The sequence below is a fragment of the Fusarium graminearum genome, chromosome 1 (genome assembly GCF_000240135.3).
Source record: "Fusarium graminearum PH-1 chromosome 1, whole genome shotgun sequence".
Taxonomy (NCBI): domain Eukaryota; kingdom Fungi; phylum Ascomycota; class Sordariomycetes; order Hypocreales; family Nectriaceae; genus Fusarium; species Fusarium graminearum.
Window position 1 is genome coordinate 7,029,235 of NC_026474.1, and position 22,649 is coordinate 7,051,883.

Genomic DNA, 22,649 nt, shown 5'->3' on the forward strand with positions numbered 1-22,649 from the left:
CCTGAGGTCAGGATGTGCGATTCTTCCTTCGTTGTGAATACGACTACAGATATTGATACGGATGAAACCATGCCGTGGCTACTATATCCTCTCGAGCTCTGACTGCCTAGTCAAGAGACGCAAGCAAAACCTCATCCAAATCCCTGTACCGAATTGTTCCATTCTTGAATGCCCGGATAAGTCCCCGAACCTTGTGCTGGAGGGGCACAAGTTGCGTCTGCTTCTGACACTCTCGGACGAAATGAATTGTTAGAAGAGCAGCACCGGCGAATGTGCCTAACTTGAACACTTTTGAGAGTTGTGGATGTTGTACAGCATAGGCGAGACCCAGAAACGACACCGTACTAGACGTGTCAGTGAGGAAATGGCAATAGTAAAGGACTTACTATGAAAGTAGGCGTGGTAATACGGATCTCGTAAGAGGTTTCTGTTGCTTTATAATCTCTTCAAGAATGGCCTCGACATTGCCGAGCTCTTCTATAGTGCTGGTAGAGATGACCTTCAACAGTAACATTTTTTGACCTTGTCTTGGGTTTCTGCCTGTGATTTCAAAGTCAGTTCGTGCCCGAGTTCAGATCGCTGTCAACAAAAGTCTGAGAATACCTAAGAGGCCAGAAAGACCATCTCTGCTTGAGTGCTGGTCGAGTACTTCAAAGTAGCTTCGAAGATGGCTGTTTGCATAACGGCGGTGAATTTCAAATTCTTGAAAGAGATCGTTATCACTGTGAGCTAGTTGAGCCATGGTTGATGATAATTCTCTTATTCTGAGTTTGGATCTGGCGATGGAAAGGGAACTTTCATCGAGTTCAGGTTTTACTACAAAGAATCCAAGCATTGACCACTTGCCAAACATCTCTGTTGGTTCAAAGCGACAATATATCTCCTTTCTGGTCAAAGGTGACTGGCTCTTCCGAAGACAATGCAAAGTGGCGTTTTTAGATCGACTGGAGAAACAAACAGAATTCCATAATTTGAATTATCTTATCCTACCTAGAAGTAACAAAAAAAAAAAAAAAAGAAAGAAAGAAATCATAAAGAGAATTTGATCTGGAAGCGGTCCAACGTTCTGCTCAAGTGTACTCTCCAATTTGAAATGATCAACACATCACCAGATACGGACCTTCTCTCCATTCTCACCTATCCATTTCCCTCGCAGTCTCCCAGCGCCGATTCGCTCATAAATAGCTTGGCCCAAGTTTGGTTTGGTTCGGACTAAGAGCACATAATGAATCTTTTCTTGGTCCTGCTGAGTCCCCTTCTGCTTCCCAAGTACCACGCATTTAGTCACTCCTTCACTCAAACCCGACGACGAATCAAATGTGAGTGTGGAGTCGTTATCGCTGGCAGTGGAATTCTCATCGCTAATAGTGTAGTCAAATGCTTCAGCAATTAAAACACTGTCATCCGTCTTGTTCGAATCAGAATCCCATTGAGTCTGTACGGTCTCCCACTCCGTACCACCAAATTCAGCAGAGATATACTCTATACTTCCAGTATACGCCATCCATGACCACGACGGAACTCTGGTGTCGCTAGGACTAGGACAGAATTGGATCCTGGATAGTTCCTTTGTCTCATCAGCACGGCGCCAAAGTAAGCTTCGTCGAAGTAGACCACGTCGGCGACCAGTGTCGCTGTCCTCGAAGAAGACGCCAAAGCCACCTTGAACTTGAAGTGCAGCGATGATGCGCTCTTGCAAGCCGTTGATAGCCCATGGTCTGTCGGTATCGCGGGTCAGACCTAGCTTGGAATACCTTCTGTAAAGATCTTGGTAGCCAAGAATTTTGGCCCCCTTGTCCGCTTTCATCATAAGACGAGGGAAGTTGGGATCGGCCAGAAATGCCGCACGTTGGCTGTAAAGAATTAGACTATCGTTATGCTGACGGGGAAGAGAGTTGAAATACTCACTTTGTCATCTTCGTCATAGTTTCACAGCGTACACCGTCGCCGCACTCGAAATAACACTGGTAATCAGTGTAATAAATAGTGCGACGAGCAAGTGCGTGTTCCTGCAATACCCAGCCTCTGCCGCTCAAAGGTCCATCCAAAACATGGTTCTGGAAGTTATCAATAATCTCGCGGATGAGAAATGGCCCAGAGTCTTTCTTTGCTCGAAGACTTATGCCACGACCTCCATTTCGATCCTGAAGAAATCCAGCATCGTGACCAGGACGCCGGCTTGCTGCCAGTACGCAATAAGCACCGCTGTAGACCCGTTCCATTCGTTTGGCCTCTTGCTGGAAGTCGCCGTCAGGTCCTTGGATAATGCAAATGGAGTCGATCCAAAGATACTGGCAACCGATGGCGCGAGTCAAAATAACCGCATCTCTGAAAGTACGCGGGAGGTTGGCCAGCTCGATACCTGCAATATGTTCTTGGAGGTTGGTTGTGAGCGTGCGAAATTGCTCGCCTGATCCCCATTGATGGGATAGTGCAACCCATCTGCCATTGTGAGTTGGTGTGGTTTTGAGGAGATGGACCTGGCCGTCGCCGATGCCATTCACGGCAATGACTCTTGTTGGTAGCCTCTTCGTCTCTCCCAGACTAGTTGAGCTACCCCAAGTAGGCTCTCTTTTGCAAGTTTGGTGGTGTTGATTACAATGGTCTAACCAGCTTCTGACAATGTCGAAGTGTATGGGGCTCCCGGCATCTGGGAGGCTGGGGAAGCTGAGTTGAATAGTCTTGTCTAGACCAGTACCAAGACCTGAAATCATCGATAAGCAACTTGATCATACAATGTATCACAGAATACCTACTAGAGCTTCGGAATATCGACGCAACGGGGGTATAAGTGTTCAAGAGAACAGTTGATCCATTCCTCTCAAAGCGGACGCGGGAATTCGAAGCAATGTCCTTTTTCTGGCACAATAACCACAGTAGGCCGCAAAGATCGCAGATACCAGCAGCCGAATTGGACTGCAAGGTGTCTGAGTTGTATACGATACTGAAAGCTGGTTCCCAAAGCGTATCTCGGAACTCGAGACAGTTGCCACAGAGATTCGAAGCCTCGGGAACTTGTGGGGTGTTGATACTCTTGGTCTTGGCAGAAGTAATGACGGTATCCGCAAATTCGTTGTCGATGAGTACATTCCAATTGTCGTCCAGCTGTAGGAAATGTAAGCAGATATATCAGGATAGGAGGTCTGGGGGATGCTTACGTTCTATTCGTTCGCTGGTTAAATCCATAGCCTTTGAATCAAAACCTCCCTTCAGTAACTTACAGTCTGTAGCGTGATTATTAGTAGTCTGCTCCTCGTAGCATTGGTATTGGATTGTGGGAGTATCGTATCTTACTTTCTAGATCAAGCGTTAATATCAGTTGTACAAAATAGAGCCAAACAGCCTGTAACTTACACCCTGTAGATCCATCACGAATACGTTGTCAGCATGTGAAAACTGGTTAATGATGACAAGACACTCGACATACATACTAAAAGAGTGTCAGAGAGAGGCTTGAGAATGGGAATTTACCGAGAAGACTTACATCCTAGGATCCGAAGGTTTGATGATTAGTAGTGTTAAACGTGGATGATGCACACTGCTTAAAAGACTCACCGTCTATTATCAGAAGAAAACAGTCAGTCCGTGCCACAAAGAATTCAGGGAATACAAACTCTTTCTGTAGGAGCCATGTTCAGGCCTTGACCAGCTGATAAGCCTGTCTGTGGAATGCTTGTAGGCTGACTTCCGGTGACTTCAGTAGGAGATCCTGGAAAGGGCAGAGGGGTACCTGAAAGCCAGAAATCAGTTGTATTCACGTCCGGCGTAATTTCCACCATTCGGTTGTAGAGTTCATCAGCTCGGACACGGCAGTCCTTGTCCGAATGAAGTGGCTCTATTGGACCTGGCTCCGGAGGAGAAACAGTAAGAGATATAGCTGTGCTGTCTGGTGCCGATCTCTCGGTAGGTTCAAACCCCTCCACATTGATCTCTGGTATGGCCATCAATGGATTAGTACCTCTCGATGGTGAGTCATCAGTGATAGTGTCAGTCGTTAAAGACCTAAGACTGCGCGCTCGAGGTGTTTTCGACATGTCAGTAGTTGTTCCAAAGTTTTTGGGTAGCCCAACGACCAGCAGCCGATCTCTAACAAGCTCAAGCAGATTACCTAGAGCAGTTTGCCCGACTTTGCAAACTGGATCCTTGGCCATGTGTTTCATCCATTGTAAGGCGACATGGTGAACCTTGGCTACGCCGGATTTATCGACTTCGTAATAGGAGGGAGCGTCGGAATTCTGGGAGTTGAGACTTGTGTTGAATCGCCGCAGTCCTTCGAAACCATACATCAGCCAGATGAGAAACTCCAACCAAATGCATCCCATAGCCCACACGTCATAGAGGCGCGATCGCTTCCTGAAAATCTTGCCTCTATCGTTCCTGACGACTAGGCCGTTACCAACCACAGTGCTCTCTTCTGGGGGTTCATAGCGGCGGGTACCAAATCCAGTTGACGTCTGGACAGTACGAAGTTGCGTAATATCCTGATGCTTCTTTGCTAGGCCCCAATCGCCAATCTTCAGCGTGCCCAACTTCGAGCTGTCGCTTTCGTCCTTGAACCAAAGGATGTTCTCTGGTTTCAAGTCTCCATGGCGAAAATGGTCATTTTCTGTTTTGTTGTTTGGGTTGTGAACCTTATCAAGGGCTCGGGAAAGGCCGAGCAATTGCCCAAATACGTCCTTCACTAGTTTGTGTGTCAAATTCCGAGGGAAACGCTCCCAGAGGTTCCTTAAATTTCCACCATCTGCCCATTCGAGCATAAGGTAGTGTTCGTTGTGTTGACCCTGGTTTAACAAACGGAAGGCGGTAATGAAATTGACGATGTGTTTTTCACCGAGAGATCTCATCTTCCACAGCGCTTCTACTTCCTTTTCCCACCCTTCAACTTTGAGTCGCTGTGGTTGATCACTCTCGAGTTTGATCTTCTTAAGCGCTACCAGTTGGGTGCAGGGAATGATCTTGGTACATCAGCCTTTGGTCTGATGGTTTGATATCGGAAGGATATTGACTTACCAGCCCGCTCTTGTCAAGATGAGAGTCATAGATCTCGTATTTCATGACTTGTCCGAAAGCTCCCTCATCGGCGGAAGCAGCATACTTCTTGGTAAATGGCAAGATGGCATCCGATTCAATGTCGTGGTTGATTACGTTGGCAGAAAAGACTGCCGCGCAAAATTTCCACTGATGCTCAATGAAATCGCTATCGTCGTCCTCGGTCCATTTTATTTCCTCGTGGTTTGGCCACATCAACTTCGTGTCCTTCTCAGGCTGTGAAGTAGGAAGGAACCTGAGGTGTTTTTCTTTAAAGGGAAGCGAGGTATCGTCGATTTTGTTCTCCATTAGAAACACCATAAGCGCATACAGCTTAGTGCCTGAGATCTTTATATGAACAAAAATGGCGAAGATCTTTTTGGCATCATCCAAGATGAAACGCATGGCTTTGTCCACTGGATCTGGAATAGCTCCAGTTGGCCTCTCGGGGTACTTATATAAAGTCCATAGGATAGAAGTCTCTGTGATGATCTGTTGGTCAAGTCTCCCTTCTGGCATAAATTCGTGAGGGCGGCTATGAAAGTCACTGTTCACCATGACATTTTTCATCATTGATTTGAGTGTGGCGGGCGGCATGGTGTCGTTATTCTCTGACATTGTGACTTGTTGATAGAATAAAAACCGGAATCTTAGAATGAATTGTGTTGTTGCAACAAAGAATGGGACGATTTGGTTGAGCAAATGATGCATGGTACTTATTCTGCACCTTCTTTGTTTTACATCAGATCGTGAAGAGACGCCTGGCGTCAACCTTTTATAAAATTTTGTACCAAGGCTCCAAGCCTGATTTTGACACTCCTGCCATATGGCATCGGCTCTTATGCGCTGTGATATTCGGTCATTTATTCCTTCTTGAATGGGATTGGCAGCAGAACCCGGTCCGTCTACGGCTGCATGATGCTTATGGATATGACACCCTCTTCTCGATATTTTCAAGCAGTCGGCTGAGAATGCCAGAGTATCTGCAGTCGGGTAGATAATACCAGAGGCCAAAGCCATTGATGTTTATGTCTAGAAAGCATCTTATACAAGTAAGAGCATGTATCGATAACAAAGGCATTCTATGGCCCTACAGGACTAAACAAAAGTAGTTCTGAGGTAAAGACTATATTAAATGAGTTCACAATGCAATTTTTCCTGAGGAACCACTTTTGCTGACCACCAAGCCGCTGTTTTGCGATGTGCGGTCTTCAGGGTGCATGGGCTTGGTCGATGTCATTATTTTCAGCTACATTGTTGCGATTGGATCTCAATATGCTCTTGTGTAATAAGAAAAGCAGGCTGGCTCATATGAACCAGAAGTCATATCACCTTCGCGCTGTGGCGCAACCGGTGTGCAGAAGGATAGCTGAATCACAAACGATTTGCGTATCGCCTCCTGATACGGGGTTACCCGCGAATAATGACAACGTTGAAGCCTGGACTTGTGGAAGACTGTTCCTCTGTCACCCGCGTGACGTGGAAATCATAGACCAATGAAGACATTATGCTTACTTGCCTTCCAATAAAGGCACACAATAAGCCGCCACACAGCGGTTCCGTTGACTGACATTCGCCATGGATGTTACTAACGATTATCAAGGCTCTGGTTACTCCCGTTGCTCCCTGCATGTTGTTGCGGCTACAGTGCAACAGCTGATACGACTTGTAAGACAAAGAAATTTGAATGACCTTCAGCGTCAATAATTCAATGCGAGTGAGCGTTTGCATACCAATATAAGACAATTCCTGAAAACTCCGCACCTTGGCAAGACAATACGCCACCAAATAACAAGGCTAAAAGTGATAAAAGAAACCAACCAGCATGTAATATTGGCACACTGCCCAGTGCCCATCCTGTCTCCAATACCCTCAGCGACAATCTTCAATCTCCTGCTGACATGGTGTGAGTAAGAGGTAGTACAGTGGCATCAGATCATGGTAATTAACCATCGGCTTACTTTTGTAAGGCGTCTCGGCGCCCGGATGTTGTAATTGTTGTGAATGAGCTAATTATAGATGAGTCAATACTCTGCGTCATGTTCTGAGGCTGTTAATTTACGTACGTCCACCGCGACTTCGTCTGGGTTAAATTTTGTGCTCAAACATTGTGCCAACTTTTTGGGGTCGACGTGCCTTGCTGGAATGTCCTGTGATCGTTGCGAGTCTTGGGATGTCTGGGATCCAAACGAGTCCCTCCGTGCCCTGCGAGCAGAAGGTAAAGTCCGCTTGATAGTACTCAAGATCTCATTGAATAAGTCAAAGCGAACCATGTTGATAAGTTTTTTTGCGAGCAGCGAGATCCAAGTCTTTGAAAGGTGAAAAGGGTCGAGTTACCATGGCAGAAGTTCTGTGGAAAACAAGAACATTTGTAGCTTGGGGGAGACTGGTCATCGGATATGTCTCTATACAATTACGCCTCGGGTAAGCCCATGTGCACACCATTGCAAGTAATCGACTGCAGTGACCACCAAATGACAAAAGAGAAATATGCCTACTCTACTGGCAAAGCCCCCAACCAGTCGACGACCAATAAGCATGGTCCAAACTGTACGAACTGTACCATCCAGAACTGTCAAGTAGCCGCATGTATGTCATGCTGACCGCAAGTCCAACGTGGGTGTGTCTGGCGCTTCCGCAGCCTGGTCTGAGTGAGTGTCAGAAGGCTTCCGTCACCAGTGATTGTAGTTTCAAAAACAAGAAGACGGCCTCCGAAGTCAAAGGCCTTCTGAGCAAGATTTGTATTTCGACTGATTTGCAAAATGATTCCAGCTGGAGCTGTTGGTGCTCTAGACTCTACTGGCAGATTGCCAGCAAATAGGGGGCCAAACCCATTATGCAGTTACACGCCAGTTACAAACACGCACCAGACTCACCCAGGGGCCTCAAAGATCAGACAAAAATCAAAACAATTTATTGGCAGGCTAACACAAGAGGGCACCACGTCTGGCAATAGCAACAACACACGTACATCCAACGGACCTAAGTATCCACCCTCTCCAGTGGTAAACAAAGGGCCACGAAGTCTACCTCAAGCACGTTCTCTGTTCCAAGCAAGTTTGACTCTTCTTTTCTCAGCACGGGCGGTGTTAATTTACAAACAGACCAAAGTTAGAGACCTTGGCGACAAAGTACTAGAGCCTATTGTTGACACTTTGGGCATAGGCGTCAACTTGCGGACACGTATCCGCAGGGCAACTGTTAGAAGTTGCTATCCTCGCTATGGGATAGATAAATTCTTGCCCAAAGACGAACTTAGCAAGCTTCTCACACGCCAATCAGTGGAGAAGGCGTTGACAAAATGCCAAAAATATCGAAAGTACCCCAGTACCACACGTTTGCGGAATCTTGAGCTTGAAATTGAAACTATTTGCAAGTCACCAACAGGCAGCGAGGGCGAGCATTCGAACACCAAATCATATCGCAAGATATTTGTAATCCTTGTTCTGCTCAACAAAGCTTCGTTTGTGAGTTGCTTTATTGACGGAGGAATATGCGACGATGACCTTCCGTTTTGCTTTGACTGTGTGTCAGACACATCGAAGTGGAAATGCCTACGCAGAGACGGTCATGAGTTACCAACTCAAGGCTTCCAAGATTTGAGTAAGAATTTCTTCAAAAAGTTCATGGGGAAGCAGTGGATAGTCCTTGTCCCATATTTCGGTCCATACGACGAGACGAAAGACAAACCTCAAACCCTAATGAAAGAGCAGATTCCGCCCTTCACGTTCTGGAAAGGACTACCAGAAGAACGTCAAGGTGCCAGTGGCGAGGTGTGTAAAGTCTGCATTCATCCTAGTCAACACGGGTTGAGCCATCCTTTGGTAAGCAACTTTTATTCTCCCTTGTTAATGTCTTTCCAGCAAAGCACCTAACTTCCAGTGACACAGATATCAAAGACACCAAAAACGGTTTTCGCTGTCAAATGCGTTACCAAGCCTCAGGGGAAGCACGAATACTCGATTCTAAAAAAGTTCAAGAACAACAAGCATAATCATCTGATTTCGATTCTTGGAGCATTTGTGCAAAATGACGTCTTCCACATCATTTTCCCATGCGCACAAGACGATCTATACGGCTATTGGAAGAAGATACACAGCCACCCTTCCAGTGATGAATTAAAGGAAAATCTTGCCTGGCTGGCGGCACAATGCCAGGGTATCACAGAAGGCCTTGCTTTTATCCACCGTTACCAAACTGCTTCCTTCAAATCTCTCCTCCACATAGACTCATATCCGCCACCATCAAAATGCTTTGTAACGGTCGAGGGTGGCCAGGCTAAGTTACGTCTTTTTGGCCGACATGGCGACATAAAACCTGAGAACATACTGTATTTCCCGAGACACGAGGGAGACTTGAGGGGGGTACTGGTGATTACTGATTTTGGGTGTACCGAGTTCAGTACAAAAGAGGAGCTGAATCACAACAGGCGAATAGATCTCCCCAACTCACCAACATACCGAGCTCCTGAGACCGATCTTTCTCCCGATGATAGTTCAGTCACGTCTTCCTACGACATCTGGACTCTCGGTTGTGTCTTTTTGGAATTCTTAACATGGTGGCTCGGCGGTTGGGCATATGTACAACAGTTTGCGGCCCAACGCGCAGAACGGGATCCCTCTTGGTATGGAGGAGTACCAGGGCTTTTCAGAACCGATTTCTTCTACGCCATCGTTGAAGATGAGAGAGGGAACAAAATTGCACATGTCCGAAAAGGTGTCAGAAAAGTCAGTATATCACCATGATTGTTGAGAGACAATAGCAGGACTAACCATTCGCTCTTTGCATTTAGTTTATGGACGCTCTTGCTTCTAATGCTACCGTAAAGTCTAACGCATTTGCCGACAAATTTCTATATATGATCCGGACAAGGATGTTAATTATTGAGTCTTTGAAGGACGATGGAACGAAAAATGGCAGGGCGAGTGCTGGTAATATATCAGGAGATTTAGATAACCTGCGAGAGAAGTATTTACAGAAGTTGGAGTCATATTGAGGATGAATATTTTTATTTGCCAATCTCGTGCTTCAACGAGACGATATTTCTGTAGGTATTATTGACTTTATTTCTCATTTTTTGTTATGACTCTAGAAAATTAATAGCCGGAAATGACACCTTGCACAACTCTACCGTCAGGCCGCAGGCGTAATACAGGACAACAACCACTCCTTATCTGCTTATTATTATTTCTAATTAATACCAGTTTGTCAGCAGAGCTTCTAGGGGTTTAGTAGTTAGAGTCTGGATTTAGATAGCTAACCAGGTCAGTGTTAGCATTTAAATTGCTATTCACCGCTTATGCCGGTGTGCCAGGCGCGTTCACGGGCGCAAACGGTGACTCGCGATGTGCTGTTTGATGCATTGTTTAATTGCTAAACTAGATAGCTTCACCTGAACTTCTTTTTTGTTTTGAGTTGACAGTGGTTGTATTGATTTTGCTTTATCTAAAGAGACCTAGTCAGGCAATAGCTGTTAGGACCACAGTATTATAGGTCTCCCTCCCTTGTATAACGCTCTATATTTCTTATAGCGACTTCAGATAGGGGAAATTTAGGCCCTCTATAGGTAGGGGAAAATCGTCTTAGCGAATTAAAAACCCTCCTTTTAGCGCAAGAGCCCTATAAACCTTCTGAAAATTCACGCATTTGACCGCAAGGTCCTCTGACCTTCTGAAAAACACCAAGTTCTTTTTTGTTTCTTTAAGAAATTTACTAATAGAAAATAATTAAATCAATAAAGTAACTATTATAGCTTATCTACCTATTTTTATATTATCTTAGGGCAATGGCAGCTAGGTTACCCAAGCCCGACTAAGCCCTAGATCTTTTATGGTCGAATTTGACTGGTTTTTCTGAAGATAATGCAAAGTGGCGTTCTTAGACGCGTTCGAGCAACAGACACAACTCAAAAACATGAATACCATATCAGCGGAGTTTATTCAACCAATAATTGTTCTAATTATCTGGGGAGTATACATTTCAACTTGTAATTATCATCAAGAAGCTTCCATGAAAGTATCATCTACCACATCGGCGTGACTTAATATCACTCTCAGAGCCAACGTGAAAAGACAACCACGTCTACTTTGAAGGACGACACTCAAAACAACCTGGCTGAAACACGCCCGAACCAGTTGTCGTAGTATAAAAGCCAAGATCCTTAGGCATCGCCGAGTATAGCTTACATCGAGCATTACGCCCAATCACATCCCCACTGCCAAAAACTCCAGCGACAGTCTTGCATTCAGGATTCTCAGCACACAGCTGGGCACAGTTTTCAAAAGGGCCCAAGAGAACCTCAGAACCGATAAGGAAGGAGTTTGCAGAACTGGGGAACGATCCAATCTGGCCACAAACCAGATCCTCGGGAGGCGGCTTGACCAGAGCGCACGGTGGATCGTACTCAACGAGACTGACATCGTCGACACGTATCTCGGCACCGGCCCATGGAGAGGCCGGTGCTGAGTTAGAACAACGCCAGTAAAACACCAAATCCACCTTATCTGTTATGCTCACTAGCGTTACCAGGTATTGGCGTTTGAAGTATTCGTTGGTAGGCATGCCGTCAGCTTTGAATTTATAGAGTTCAATGGCGGGGCCAAAATAGGTCCAAAAGTCACATCCTGTGTTCGATAACGAATAAAAGTCTGTAAAGGCCCAATAGAAAGTCAACAGGTACTTTTTCTTCGGATCGAGACCAGAGATGGTTTGTCGCAAAGGATCAATGGGACGTCCGGTTCCCGTGATGGGATACTTGACAAGACTAGTACTCAAGAGTTAGACGGTGGCAAATCTATAGGTTCTGGACTGATACATACGCATAGCGGTCGCCTGAATGTGCATTTGCTGGATCATTTTCGATAGTGACGCTTCTTCCTATGACCCAAGGGCGTGCATCTGATGTCGAATCATCTTCAAAACCACCATTGTAGAACCCGATTGGGGTTTGTGGCTCGGCTGTGGTGGTTGTGCTTGCAATGGAGGAAGTTGTTGCTGGGTCGGAAGACAATGAAGTCACGACTGCGCTCTCTACGGTAGTAGATTCTTCAACAATTGAGTTGGTAGTCGTAAACGAGGCTGGGACTGTTGAATCCGATGATCCATCCCGGGTTGTCTCAGATGCGAAAGTCTCTGAGGAGGATGTTTCGAGGGTTGTGGAAGTGGAATCAAGTGTCGAGTCGAAAATAGAGCTTTGGGTTGAGAGCCCCAGTTCAGCGCTTGAGTCGATGGTAGTTGTCGTAAAAGCAGCACTAGAGGTAAAGACCAAAGAGATAGATGGAGAAGAGTTTGGCTTGCACGGACTACCGTTAACTTTGAGTGACGCTATAAGTGCCGTCAGAATTAACTTTGCCGCCATGGTGTTGACAACAAACGGGAATACAGAGAAAGCAATCTAGTGGCTTTAGGGGTTATTTTGTGAGACAGTCATTGAAATAAAGGAGAAAGTCTGGGGACGCCACGTATTAGCGAAAGACACTATTGGAAGGCTTTGCTTGTTTGGGTGTTTTATTGAATGAACTATTGGAACTAAACGAGCTGGATTGTCATGTCAGCATTGCCATACTGAAAACCCGTTGTTGGAATGATCTGATGATGCCAAGTAACAAACAAACGAGAAATGTAAGTTGAAAAGAATCCGAAACCTCAAAGAGAGATGGTCTTTAGTAAATTCTCGCAGTTGTTGGAACCTCAAGCAAAATGCCTCATCAAAGAAAGTCCGACGGAGACAATCTCAGCTAGTCATGCATGTCCTTAAAATTGTTTCTATTGCCAATTTTAATTACCAAACTAGACAGCTTCACCTGAACCTATTTTTTTGTTTCTTTGAGAAATCCGCCAGTCGAAAAGGATTAGACTAATAAAGTAACTGTTATAGCTTATCTACCTGCTTGTGTGTTGACTCCAGACAACGGCAGTTGGGTTGCCCCAGCCCGACTAAGCCCTTGGGTTAGACTGACAAGGCTGAATCCAGGGATACTGGTCTAGAACAATACATGACATGACATAGAGTGCTTCAGTACGCCATGTAACGGTAGCACGAGAGAGTCATGGTCTGGGTTGTCTGCAACAATTTATGTCGCACTTTGATGATGAGATAACCGAATTTGGTCTCAAGGTCACGGACAGGAACACACGTGGAGAAGAAACGTGGAAGAGAGAAAACTTGGAACTTGTCAATGCAGAGTTGAGTTGGTCGACCGTTGCTAGCACGTACAAGGTTGGTGTTCTAGACTTGGTCCGTGAAGACTCACTGTCGCAGCCAACAACCTTGAGAGATGGAGTCCGCTCCGCTTTTGAAGGGTTGTCCGACGACTAAATCCATAGTCCAAAACTTTACTGAATGCGCCGCTCACGAATCGCTTGCTTGTTCTGGATAACATTGCAGTTCCACGGACCTAGATCGCTACTCTTCTTTCCCTAATAAAACATGGTGTTTTCTGTGGCGTTTCGGTGCATCTGCCAAGAGCCCATGACTAACTTGACAGCGTAGCAACTTTCGGGGATACCAACCTCTTTTTGCTTACCCCAATCCGAACTGTGCGGCACAGACAATAGGGGGAAGCCCATCATTTTATGCATCCAAGAGCTGAAGACAAATAGGAATATTACTCCTTGAATTAAGTGCTTACTCTCAAATGCCCCTCGTTTCGACGTGAACGGAGATGATGATGATTTCTTTCTAATCCATGTCCCGAACTGACCAGGGATCGGCCGTTGACACATGCCAAGAGAAGAAAGGAACTCCCGTCTACACGACATTATCCTCGGTTTTGTCTAGCGCAGGGGCTGCATTTCTCTTCGCGACCTTCCAGAACGAGCACCTAAACCTATAGTGAAACACGGGGTATACAACAAAAAGAGATGTCCTCGTTCAACACCCTTGCTGCACCCTATGAGATTCCCGTAAGCGAGCTCAGCTCTGGGCGAATAGGACTCAAAACCCAGGCAGATTCAACCCTCGTGGCAAAGAGAAATGACGCTATTCTGAGGTCCTGCCTTGCACAGTTAACCCCAATACTACGCTGTATCGTGGAAGCACATCCGGGCAATCCATAACGGCCAGGACCCCAGAAAACAAGATGAGACCCGGGGGCGGATGGCCACTCGAGACGATAAACGTCAGGGTCTGCTCTGATCTGTCAAGACTTTATATACCGGTTCCCCGGGACCCGCTGCTCGTCTCGCAATCTAAGTTCCGTCGATCATAATGAAGTGGGTTTTTCCTTTGCTTTTGGCCTTTGTGCCTTGGACTGTGGCAGATTTTGGCAACACGACTGAGTTGCTCAAGACTCTGCCCAGTTGTTCAGTAAGTTTCGCGGTACAATGCTTGGCTTTGCTTGCTAATAATTGCAGTCTCCTTGTTATGAAGATGCATTTGGGAAATCAGGATGCAGTACTACCGATGTAGCCTGCTTGTGCGGAGGAGGACAAAAGACCATCAAGACGGCTGAAGGATGTGCAGCCCAAGTCTGCCACGTCAAAGACAGTTTGAGTACGTCAAACACAACGAAAAAAGACCTAAGCTAACTTCTATAGCAACTCTGAACATGACCTACACCTACTGCGATTATCCCGTCCGAGACAAGACCTCCATCTTCATAAACGTTACCATCGTCCTCGGCGTCATCTCCGGTGTTTCAATTCTCCTTCGTCTCGGCACAAAATACTTCCTCAGCAACGCCGACTATGGTCTCGACGACCTTTTCATTTGTCTCACACTTCTTATCGGAATGCCTTCGACCGCGATGAATATCCACGGCACAGCCGGACATGGAGAGGGTCGCGATATATGGACCCTCGAGTTTGACACGATCACCAAATTCGGCTTTTATTTCTGGCTCCTCGAGGTGTTCTACTTTGCTCAAGTCTCGTTCCTCAAGACGTCTTTGTTGTTCTTTTATCTTCGCATCTTTCCCGGCAAGGCCCAGAAGCTTCTCTGGGGAACCATCATTTTCAACACTGTTTATGGTATTGTCTTTATTTTCGTGGCTATTTTTCAGTGCACACCTGTCAACTATTTCTGGCTCAACTGGGATGGTGAACATAAGGGAACATGGTATGTATACCGGATTCACAACAGCGACAATCTGCTAACTGTTTAGTTTCAACATTGCATCTATCGGCTGGGCAAATGCAGCCATCAGTATCATCTTGGATTTCTGGATGCTGGGCATCCCAATGTGGTACATCCGTAAGCTCAAACTGCACTGGAAGAAGAAGATTGGTGTTGCCGCCATGTTTATCGTTGGAACTTTGTAAGTACATTGCTGTATTCTGTACCGCAAATGTAATGAACTAACCTTTTCAGCATCACGGTTGTTAGTATCATCCGCTTGCAGTACATCGTCCACCTTGGATCTTCAACAAATCCAACCTACGACCAAACAGATGTATCGATCTGGTCAACAGTGGAGATCAACATCGGCATCATCTGCGCATCCATGCCCGCTCTGCGGGTCCTCATCGTCCGTATCTTCCCAGCCCTTGGAGGCTCTTCCAACGACTCAAGCAAGTACAACAACTATGGAGAAAACTACGGCCGCAAGTCACATGTACTAAGTCGCAGTCGGGCTGCTCGGGTGGAACTTCCCTCTGAAACGGGGGACTCGGACCACTCGCCTGAGCATGGAGGAATCGAAATGCATAGAACATTTCAGGTGCAGTACAGTGAGAATGATGAGCAGAGTTTGGTTGACGGGCCGAACAAATACAATAAGACGCAGGTTGTATCGGAGACAAGGAGGTCACGCGATACCGGCGATTCGCGATAGCTCAACATATATTGATGAGATGATAAAATGACTCGTATAAAGGCTTGTGTCTATAATAAGTGGCTGGAGTTTATGGCAGTTTGATTTGCACTGGCGCAATTTATGATCAATAAATTACTACATATACAAGACCATGTGTTCTCACTTTGTAAGGTGCAGCTTGAATAGTATCTCTATGATTCAAATGATGACTCGCTAGGATCGCTAAAGGAAAGTATTTTCCAACGTATACCTCTCTTTTTGTTCACCCTAAGGGGATACTTCATCAGATCTCATCAATCTCTGTGGAGGTGCATAGAGCACTTTCCAAATGCTCATACAGGGTTAGGTATATGCCCTCCTTGATCAAGTCAAGCCATTCAAGAACGTGTTGCCAAAAAACGAAATGCCTCTAGCCATCTTCGTCATATTCTCCAACCTTGTCAGGGAACGAAACGATCACTCTTCGTTGAGTCATGTTTGCCTTGATGATAGCATGTCCCTCAGTCAATTCATTAATTGCCACCAGATCTCTAGCGACAAGCGTCTCGATGGGAGCCACCGACGGTAGGTCGATTTCGAACGGACCTACGACACCGGGAATGTGTCGGAAGTCGAGTTCATCCCAAGCAGCCTGTCGCTTGTTCAGCTCGAGGTCTGGTTCTGGTTCTGGTTCATCGTCTCCAGACGTTATAAGCGCAGCTTGTGATCGCACGATGTACTCCGAGTTGGGATAGATCGGTGTCTCAGGGGCGAACTCGGCAATTGATGCAATGCCTAGGGCGTTGGTGGCTATAGTAGCTAGTTTGTCTGCACGATCTTGACGATATTCGGCATATATTTGGTTTGGCTTCTGCCCTTTTGTCAAGTTCGGAGAGGCCTTTGGAGGTCCCCAAGGCCACTTGGGACCATCATCGCCAAATGGTTTGACTATCAAGCGTTAGAATTGGTTACAATTGAGAAGTAGTCAAACTTACACCACAACCTCCAAAGGCAATTGTCGGCGAGATACTCGAAAAATGGAGTTGAAACAATACGCGCTTTTCGTTCTTCGTAGAGCCACTGGCAGGCCATTTCTGTGCCTCGGTCTGCATAGTCATTGAACATATTGCTAACTTCGGGGCGCATGAATTTCAAATAGGCTGCTAGATGCTGACGACGAGATTTGGTGACGTGAGCGTCGTAGGGAGTATAGTTGAGGTCTCGGAAGCATGGACCTGGTCGATTCCACGACGTGAAGTCGAGATGGCTCTTTACTGTAGTCATAATCAATGAGGCATGATAGAACAAATTCGTATGGGATGTTGATGATGATGATGAATAGAATTCGACTTGTAGTTTTGGCAGAAGGTAGAACTCAGAGATGGAGGCTTTTTGACAATGCCACTACCAGTCAACTAGCGGCCGTTTGTCTGTGCTGTTCGTAGTAAACGCCTGCCTACTAACTACTAACCATCATCTGCCCATCCACACTTGATTATTCATCTTGTGCCGTTTACTTCATCGTTCGCGCTTGTTATAACTCACGGCCGTATTCAGAGACCAAATCTTATGGAGAAGGGTCTTCATCGCGAACTTAAAACTGTTATACATCATCTCTCCTGTAATGAAATACTGCCGTCGTTTAGTCTATCTTTTCTAATAACTTTTGGTATTTCTTGGCCATGCTCTCATGCTCCTTTTCCAACAGTTTAGAATCAAGATCCTCAAATGCCATGCTCCATATCGCTTGTGCCTCTTCCTTCATTGTCTTCCTCGCCGACTCGATACCTAGAAACGTCAGTACAAAGTCACCGTATACCTACCAATGACAAAACTTACCGATATGCTGTGCCTGAACTGGATACAGCGCATATCTATCCAGTTGATTTTCGATGGCAATATCGTCGAGCATCAAATCCACTTGCCCTCTCTGCCTTTTCTGTAGCTCGGATACCATCAGGGGTACCTGACGGCGCGGGAAAATCATGGCCTGCGAGCAACATCCGAATGGCTCGTTGAAAACCCCTGGTGACGGTGGAAATAGACTTGCCTTGCCAGATTGATATATGAATATCACTATACCTGGGACCAAGATGAAGACGACGACGAAAAGTATCTCTCGGTCGAGGTATTTCTGGGTTGCTCTCCATCGACGACGTGCGAATAAGGCAGGGGCCAATATTCCTAAACCAACACCGAAGATAATCCAGAACTCGTTGTTCCCGCCAATTTCGTGAGAGGCCCAGCCTATTGACCTTTCCTGGTTGAATAATCGCATGAATAGCCAGTGTTGCTCCGAGTCCATTTTGGTGATATCTGCTAGACCTTGCAAAGCCCGCATAAACCATCCTCGCGCCAGAAGAATATCGTCCTCGAATACAGCGATATACGAAGCGCCCGTGTCATAGCACCGTTCAAGAGCAAGGGTATAGTCGAAAACACCTTTTTCAGGGTAGTTCTGGGTTCTCTGTAGTTCTTCTAGATATTCAATGTTTGCAGCATCATCGTTGTAAGTGTAGACTTTGTCGACTGCTCGTCTGAGCCATAGTTCGTGCCAGCTAGGATGTCGTGTCGGATCGGTCTCGGCAATGAGGACGGATATGTCAAGATCTTGGCGCTCTTGTTCAGAGAGGCCGTTTAGGATGCTTCCTATCGTGATCTGCAAGTCGATCAACATTAGTATGTGACAAGGATAGTGTCGCAAGGTATTTACCGGAAGATATTGTGTCTGCCGTGCCACCGAGTTGAGCGCCAGGCAAAGCGTCTTGTTTCTCGACAGTACATTTTTGGAGTATGGACTTCCTTCTGTGGAAAGCGTTCTGATCGTCTGTTCAGCTTCGGCTACCCGGATCGCCGAATAGCTGGCCTCGTACGCCCGTGTCTTGTCGAAGAAGACACTGCCAGGGTCACGGTAGAAGTGAGACTGACCATACCAGACCAGGCAGAGGAGGAACGCTACACAGGCACTTGTTTTGTACAGCAAGCTATACATGATGTTGGTTTTGAGAAAGGGATGTACAAAACAAAGGCCCAACGACTATTGTTTGCTCAGAAAGAAAGGGTCTGGTCTGCAAGCGAAACAGCCGGGATGACGATCCTGAGCCCATCTTTTCTCCTGTGACATATCGGCTCCCAAGACAACTAGGATTATTCTGGAGCAGTACCCAGTTCTACCGTTTGGTGCCTTGTTGCACCGTTTACCAAGAACCTGGGCATAAGCAATTCCATAGATTGTGACCAATGAAGGAGCTGTGTTATTGTGATGGATGTGCATCTTCGCAAACGACCCACCTCGCCAAGGGTCCTCAGCCTCATAGAGTTACGCGAGTCCGTGAGTAGAGTGAAACAGGTAATCGCCGACTTGGCTTCACACTTCACAGGTCCCAATTGGGTGATATTCTCGGATGCGTTGACAAATACCCAGAGACGCGCGCAATTATCCATCTCACGCGACATTGCAGATTAGGGTAAACTCGTCTGTGATTGCATGACACCTTTTGAAACAAGCTGCACAAGAAGGAAACGTCATCAGTTCCGCGTCCTTTTTCCTACTTTTCCAACCAAATGCCCACATGCTGTAGTTTGTTTCGCTGGGGCTATTTTGATCGACAGGTGGATACAATCCTGAGCGGCTAAGACGGCTCCCTAGCCCTGAGGATTATCAGAAGCTTGGCTTCTGGAAGGTTCATAGACGAAATTAGTAGGGCAGTTTATACTTTGGACCAGCACTCTTTGGGCTATTTATTTTTGTACATCAGATCATAGAGGCTTTGAGTGGGTATGCTAATGCAGATTGTTTGGGTTCAACAGGCATGTCGCGCAGGTTACGACAACGACCTCTCAAGGGGCCTACTGGGTGACAAAAAAGTCAACCTCCTAAGTCTTAGGTTACAAAAGTAAACTGCTTAAAAGGCGGAGCCTAAGTAGCATAAGCTGATCTAATAATTTCGTCTCTTAGGGTTTCAGCGGTCAATTTTCCTGATACACTGAGGGGTTAACAGGGAGCAACTCAATCTTGAGATGCATCAAATAAGTCTAAAGCACCCACCCGTGATAAACCTTAACCTTTATCCTTTAAATACTGCCTTTCCGGAACTCTACAGTGTGAATTCCAATGTAAAGAGGAGTTTAGCCGTGTACCATTACTTCATAATCATTCTATCACGTCACTCATCGCATCTATAAATCAATCTATGCCGTATGCATCTTCTCCCGTAAAATCAACCAAGGTAGCTTCGTTCGCTACAAAATCCCCTTCCCAGTCCTGTTTTTCCGAAACCCGTCTCTGCAAGCCACGCTTCGACACTGGAAGTCTATCCCGCAGCGAATCTGGCTTTGCCGGCGGTGGCGGCGGCGGCGATCGACGCTTTACGGGGTCTTCCTTGCTGTACGGTGGCTCGCCGTTCGAGTAGGTTCGTTCTGTTCGAGTGGTGTATGATGGTTCGCCCTTGCTGTAGGCGGGTCGTTCGTCTCTGCTGTATGAGGGGCCGGCTTGGCTGTACGCTGGAGCGGGGGTGGAATCTGAGTCGTCGATGATCTTGGACGCCGCAAACTGGTCTGCTTTGGATGTGCTGATTGTCGCATCTGGTTGTCGTTCACTAAATAGTCAGCCCATGGTCATCAACCCGTTGCGTGCTGCTCACCTATTAACTCGCCAATACGGCGAGGCCTGCAGTAGCTCCAAATCCACTATGCCCTCAGCATCGAGAATTCTCGATATCACATGCTCACGAGCATTTGAAACGTTGACGACGCTTCTCATCAAGCTCACGGCTTGTTCAGGAATATCTTGCACGACGTTTGTCTCGGGATCCGTCATTATCCATTCAAGCAGTCGACGTGGGAGCAATGTCTGTTTGAAAATCTCCCAATTCTCATCGTCCGCGTAGACAGTAAGTCCGACTGTATCCTTGATGTCGAGACCGCCCATGGGATTCACAGCAATGATTTCAGCACTGCCGGAGCGGTATACGAGTTGTGACCGGAAACCGGATGCGAGTCGGACTTCGCAGTGATCGAGGGTTTCGCGAAGCCATGATGTTCCTTTTGGTGTAGTCGTTCTAGGACTCTTGAAATGAACAGCAATGCTAAAAGGGGTTAGATGTGAAGTAACAACGGTGGTGGAGACATACCGTAAAATGTGATCAGCCTTAGCCGAGAGCTCATCGGGTAGCTCGATGGACTTGAAGTTTTCATCCTCTGGCCCTTGATCCACAACGTGACGCGACAAGTACCGCTGATCAAGACCAGCCCAAACCAACAGATTATCCAACATCCAAACAGTCTTTGGATCAAAGTCCAACAAATTAAGCCTTCCTTCAAACGCCTCTTTCAAATTTTGGCGATCAGCAATAACAAACTCCATACTAGGCGCACATAGCAAAACTCCATCCGATGTCGACACGGGAAAAACATTACTCTGCATAAACCTCTCCTTATCAAAAACATGTCCGTATTCTGGTATCCTTTGACTGACGGCCACCAGTAGACCCCTTGCCGTGTGGTCGCGCGAGCAATCTGGACTTAATGAGGATACCTGCATTAGTGTGTCGAAGATGAGACCCGCGTCGTTTTGTTTGATGTCGAGGAAATCGATAAAGAACTCGTGGAGCTCAGGGTAGTGCTTGCTGAGATCGTTGACTTCGGGGCTCTCGAGCTTGGGGCACCACGAGACCTCGGTTGCGTTGAGCCATGTCACTGTTTCACCAGGCGCCACGGCGATGATGGGCTTTTCGATAAATGCCAATCTGTAAAATGTTAGTTGTGAAGCTTGATAGAGTTACAGTTACTCACTTTAGATCGGCAGCATCATTGGGTGAAAGATCCATTCTCATCTTGTCCAAGGCGCGATACAGCTCATCCGTCAACCAGAGATCCGCTGGGTCGAGTACTGCATCAAAGTCGCGCTTTTCCAACACGCCCAAGATGGTCCGGTAGCTGGCATTTTCAAGCTTCAGCGTTTGGGTGTAGAATTCTCTGAGAGACGCAAGCTCTGACTTGCTGGCGTCCCAATCTTCTGGTACCGGAAACACGGGTGATTTGGACAAGGTGCTGGATATCTCGCATGAGTCGTCTAATAAGCATTCACTGAGGGGCCTCCATATTGGATGGATGTAGACTAGCTGTTCCTTCTCGAAGGCATATCTGGTGGGGTGAGTATCATGATGTTTGTTTGAGGGCAAGGTGGCGGTCCGTACCTGACTTTGTGGGCGCTGGCTTCTGGATCTTTGGAGTCTTCACACTCTGCTTGTATCCTGAGGTATAGCTCCAATATTCGACGAGGGAACTCGACGGTTGTTGCTTTTGATCTTCGCACTCGTATCAACATCTCGAGAAAGAAATCCAGGTCGTCATGGTACTTGGCAAAGGCTCTGAGACATCTCCACTGACCGAATCCACCTTCGGAGCGGATGGGGGGATCAAGTCTGAGGAAAGGAAATGGTTCACCTTCGAGCATATATCGATTCCGGAGGTAATGCAGCTTGGGCAGCGGGATATACGAGTTGCCGAGAGGTCTGAATTTTCCATCTTGACACAGGACTCTGATGGCCTTTATATCAAACATGGACTCTGGATTCTCCTTGATGTAAATCTTGTCACGCTTCCATGCCTGCTGGAGGTAGTTGAGGAAGTCCTCTGGGTGCTGCTTGGACATCTCGATACATTTGGGCGCCACAGAACGACCCCGCTCGTTGAACTCAAAGAGCCGGGGTTCTGAAGGGCCAAAACCTCCATAGCTCCTGGAAGAAGTGCTGCTGGTATCTCCACGATCGCCACGCAGTAATTGCATCGGAATGGTGTTTAGTTAGGGGTTGGGGTTGGCATTGGGATTCCCCAGATTGAGGTCTGACTTGGGTCGATTTCGGGTTGCAAGACTCCCTCACTCAC

At 46.6% G+C, this 22,649-nt stretch overlaps 7 protein-coding genes across 7 annotated transcripts; 2 read left to right on the forward strand and 5 right to left on the reverse strand.

The window, feature by feature from the left end:
* Positions 1-1,105: 1,105 nt before the first annotated feature.
* On the reverse strand, positions 1,106-5,646 carry FGSG_02152 (uncharacterized protein; the record flags this gene model as incomplete). Its single annotated transcript, XM_011319731.1, has 11 exons — positions 1,106-1,853; positions 1,909-2,569; positions 2,757-3,105; positions 3,222-3,224; positions 3,295-3,297; positions 3,355-3,357; positions 3,428-3,430; positions 3,485-3,487; positions 3,556-3,558; positions 3,615-4,550; positions 5,011-5,646. 11 exons carry the CDS (start codon positions 5,644-5,646, stop codon positions 1,106-1,108), a joined length of 3,348 nt encoding a protein of 1,115 aa, XP_011318033.1.
* Positions 5,647-7,427: 1,781 nt separating this feature from the next.
* On the forward strand, positions 7,428-10,178 carry FGSG_02153 (uncharacterized protein; the record flags this gene model as incomplete). The annotated part of the gene is made up of 6 exons (XM_011319732.1): positions 7,428-7,452; positions 7,599-7,679; positions 7,801-8,801; positions 8,919-9,755; positions 9,821-9,959; positions 10,132-10,178. 6 exons carry the CDS (start codon positions 7,428-7,430, stop codon positions 10,176-10,178), a joined length of 2,130 nt encoding a protein of 709 aa, XP_011318034.1.
* Positions 10,179-10,983: 805 nt separating this feature from the next.
* FGSG_02154 (uncharacterized protein) lies at positions 10,984-12,385 on the reverse strand (the record flags this gene model as incomplete). Its single annotated transcript, XM_011319733.1, has 3 exons — positions 10,984-10,991; positions 11,214-11,791; positions 11,847-12,385. The coding sequence occupies 3 exons, from the start codon at positions 12,383-12,385 to the stop codon at positions 10,984-10,986; spliced, it is 1,125 nt and encodes a 374-aa protein (XP_011318035.1).
* A 1,851-nt stretch (positions 12,386-14,236) lies between these two features.
* On the forward strand, positions 14,237-15,800 carry FGSG_02155 (uncharacterized protein; the record flags this gene model as incomplete). Its single annotated transcript, XM_011319734.1, has 5 exons — positions 14,237-14,335; positions 14,383-14,521; positions 14,566-15,085; positions 15,132-15,284; positions 15,338-15,800. 5 exons carry the CDS (start codon positions 14,237-14,239, stop codon positions 15,798-15,800), a joined length of 1,374 nt encoding a protein of 457 aa, XP_011318036.1.
* Positions 15,801-16,191: 391 nt separating this feature from the next.
* FGSG_12075 (uncharacterized protein) lies at positions 16,192-16,853 on the reverse strand (the record flags this gene model as incomplete). The annotated part of the gene is made up of 2 exons (XM_011319735.1): positions 16,192-16,709; positions 16,757-16,853. 2 exons carry the CDS (start codon positions 16,851-16,853, stop codon positions 16,192-16,194), a joined length of 615 nt encoding a protein of 204 aa, XP_011318037.1.
* A 550-nt stretch (positions 16,854-17,403) lies between these two features.
* FGSG_12076 (uncharacterized protein) lies at positions 17,404-18,753 on the reverse strand (the record flags this gene model as incomplete). The annotated part of the gene is made up of 2 exons (XM_011319736.1): positions 17,404-17,549; positions 17,601-18,753. 2 exons carry the CDS (start codon positions 18,751-18,753, stop codon positions 17,404-17,406), a joined length of 1,299 nt encoding a protein of 432 aa, XP_011318038.1.
* Positions 18,754-20,400: 1,647 nt separating this feature from the next.
* On the reverse strand, positions 20,401-22,416 carry FGSG_02157 (uncharacterized protein; the record flags this gene model as incomplete). Its single annotated transcript, XM_011319737.1, has 4 exons — positions 20,401-20,848; positions 20,894-21,508; positions 21,555-21,905; positions 21,959-22,416. The coding sequence occupies 4 exons, from the start codon at positions 22,414-22,416 to the stop codon at positions 20,401-20,403; spliced, it is 1,872 nt and encodes a 623-aa protein (XP_011318039.1).
* Between the last annotated feature and the right edge of the window lie 233 nt (positions 22,417-22,649).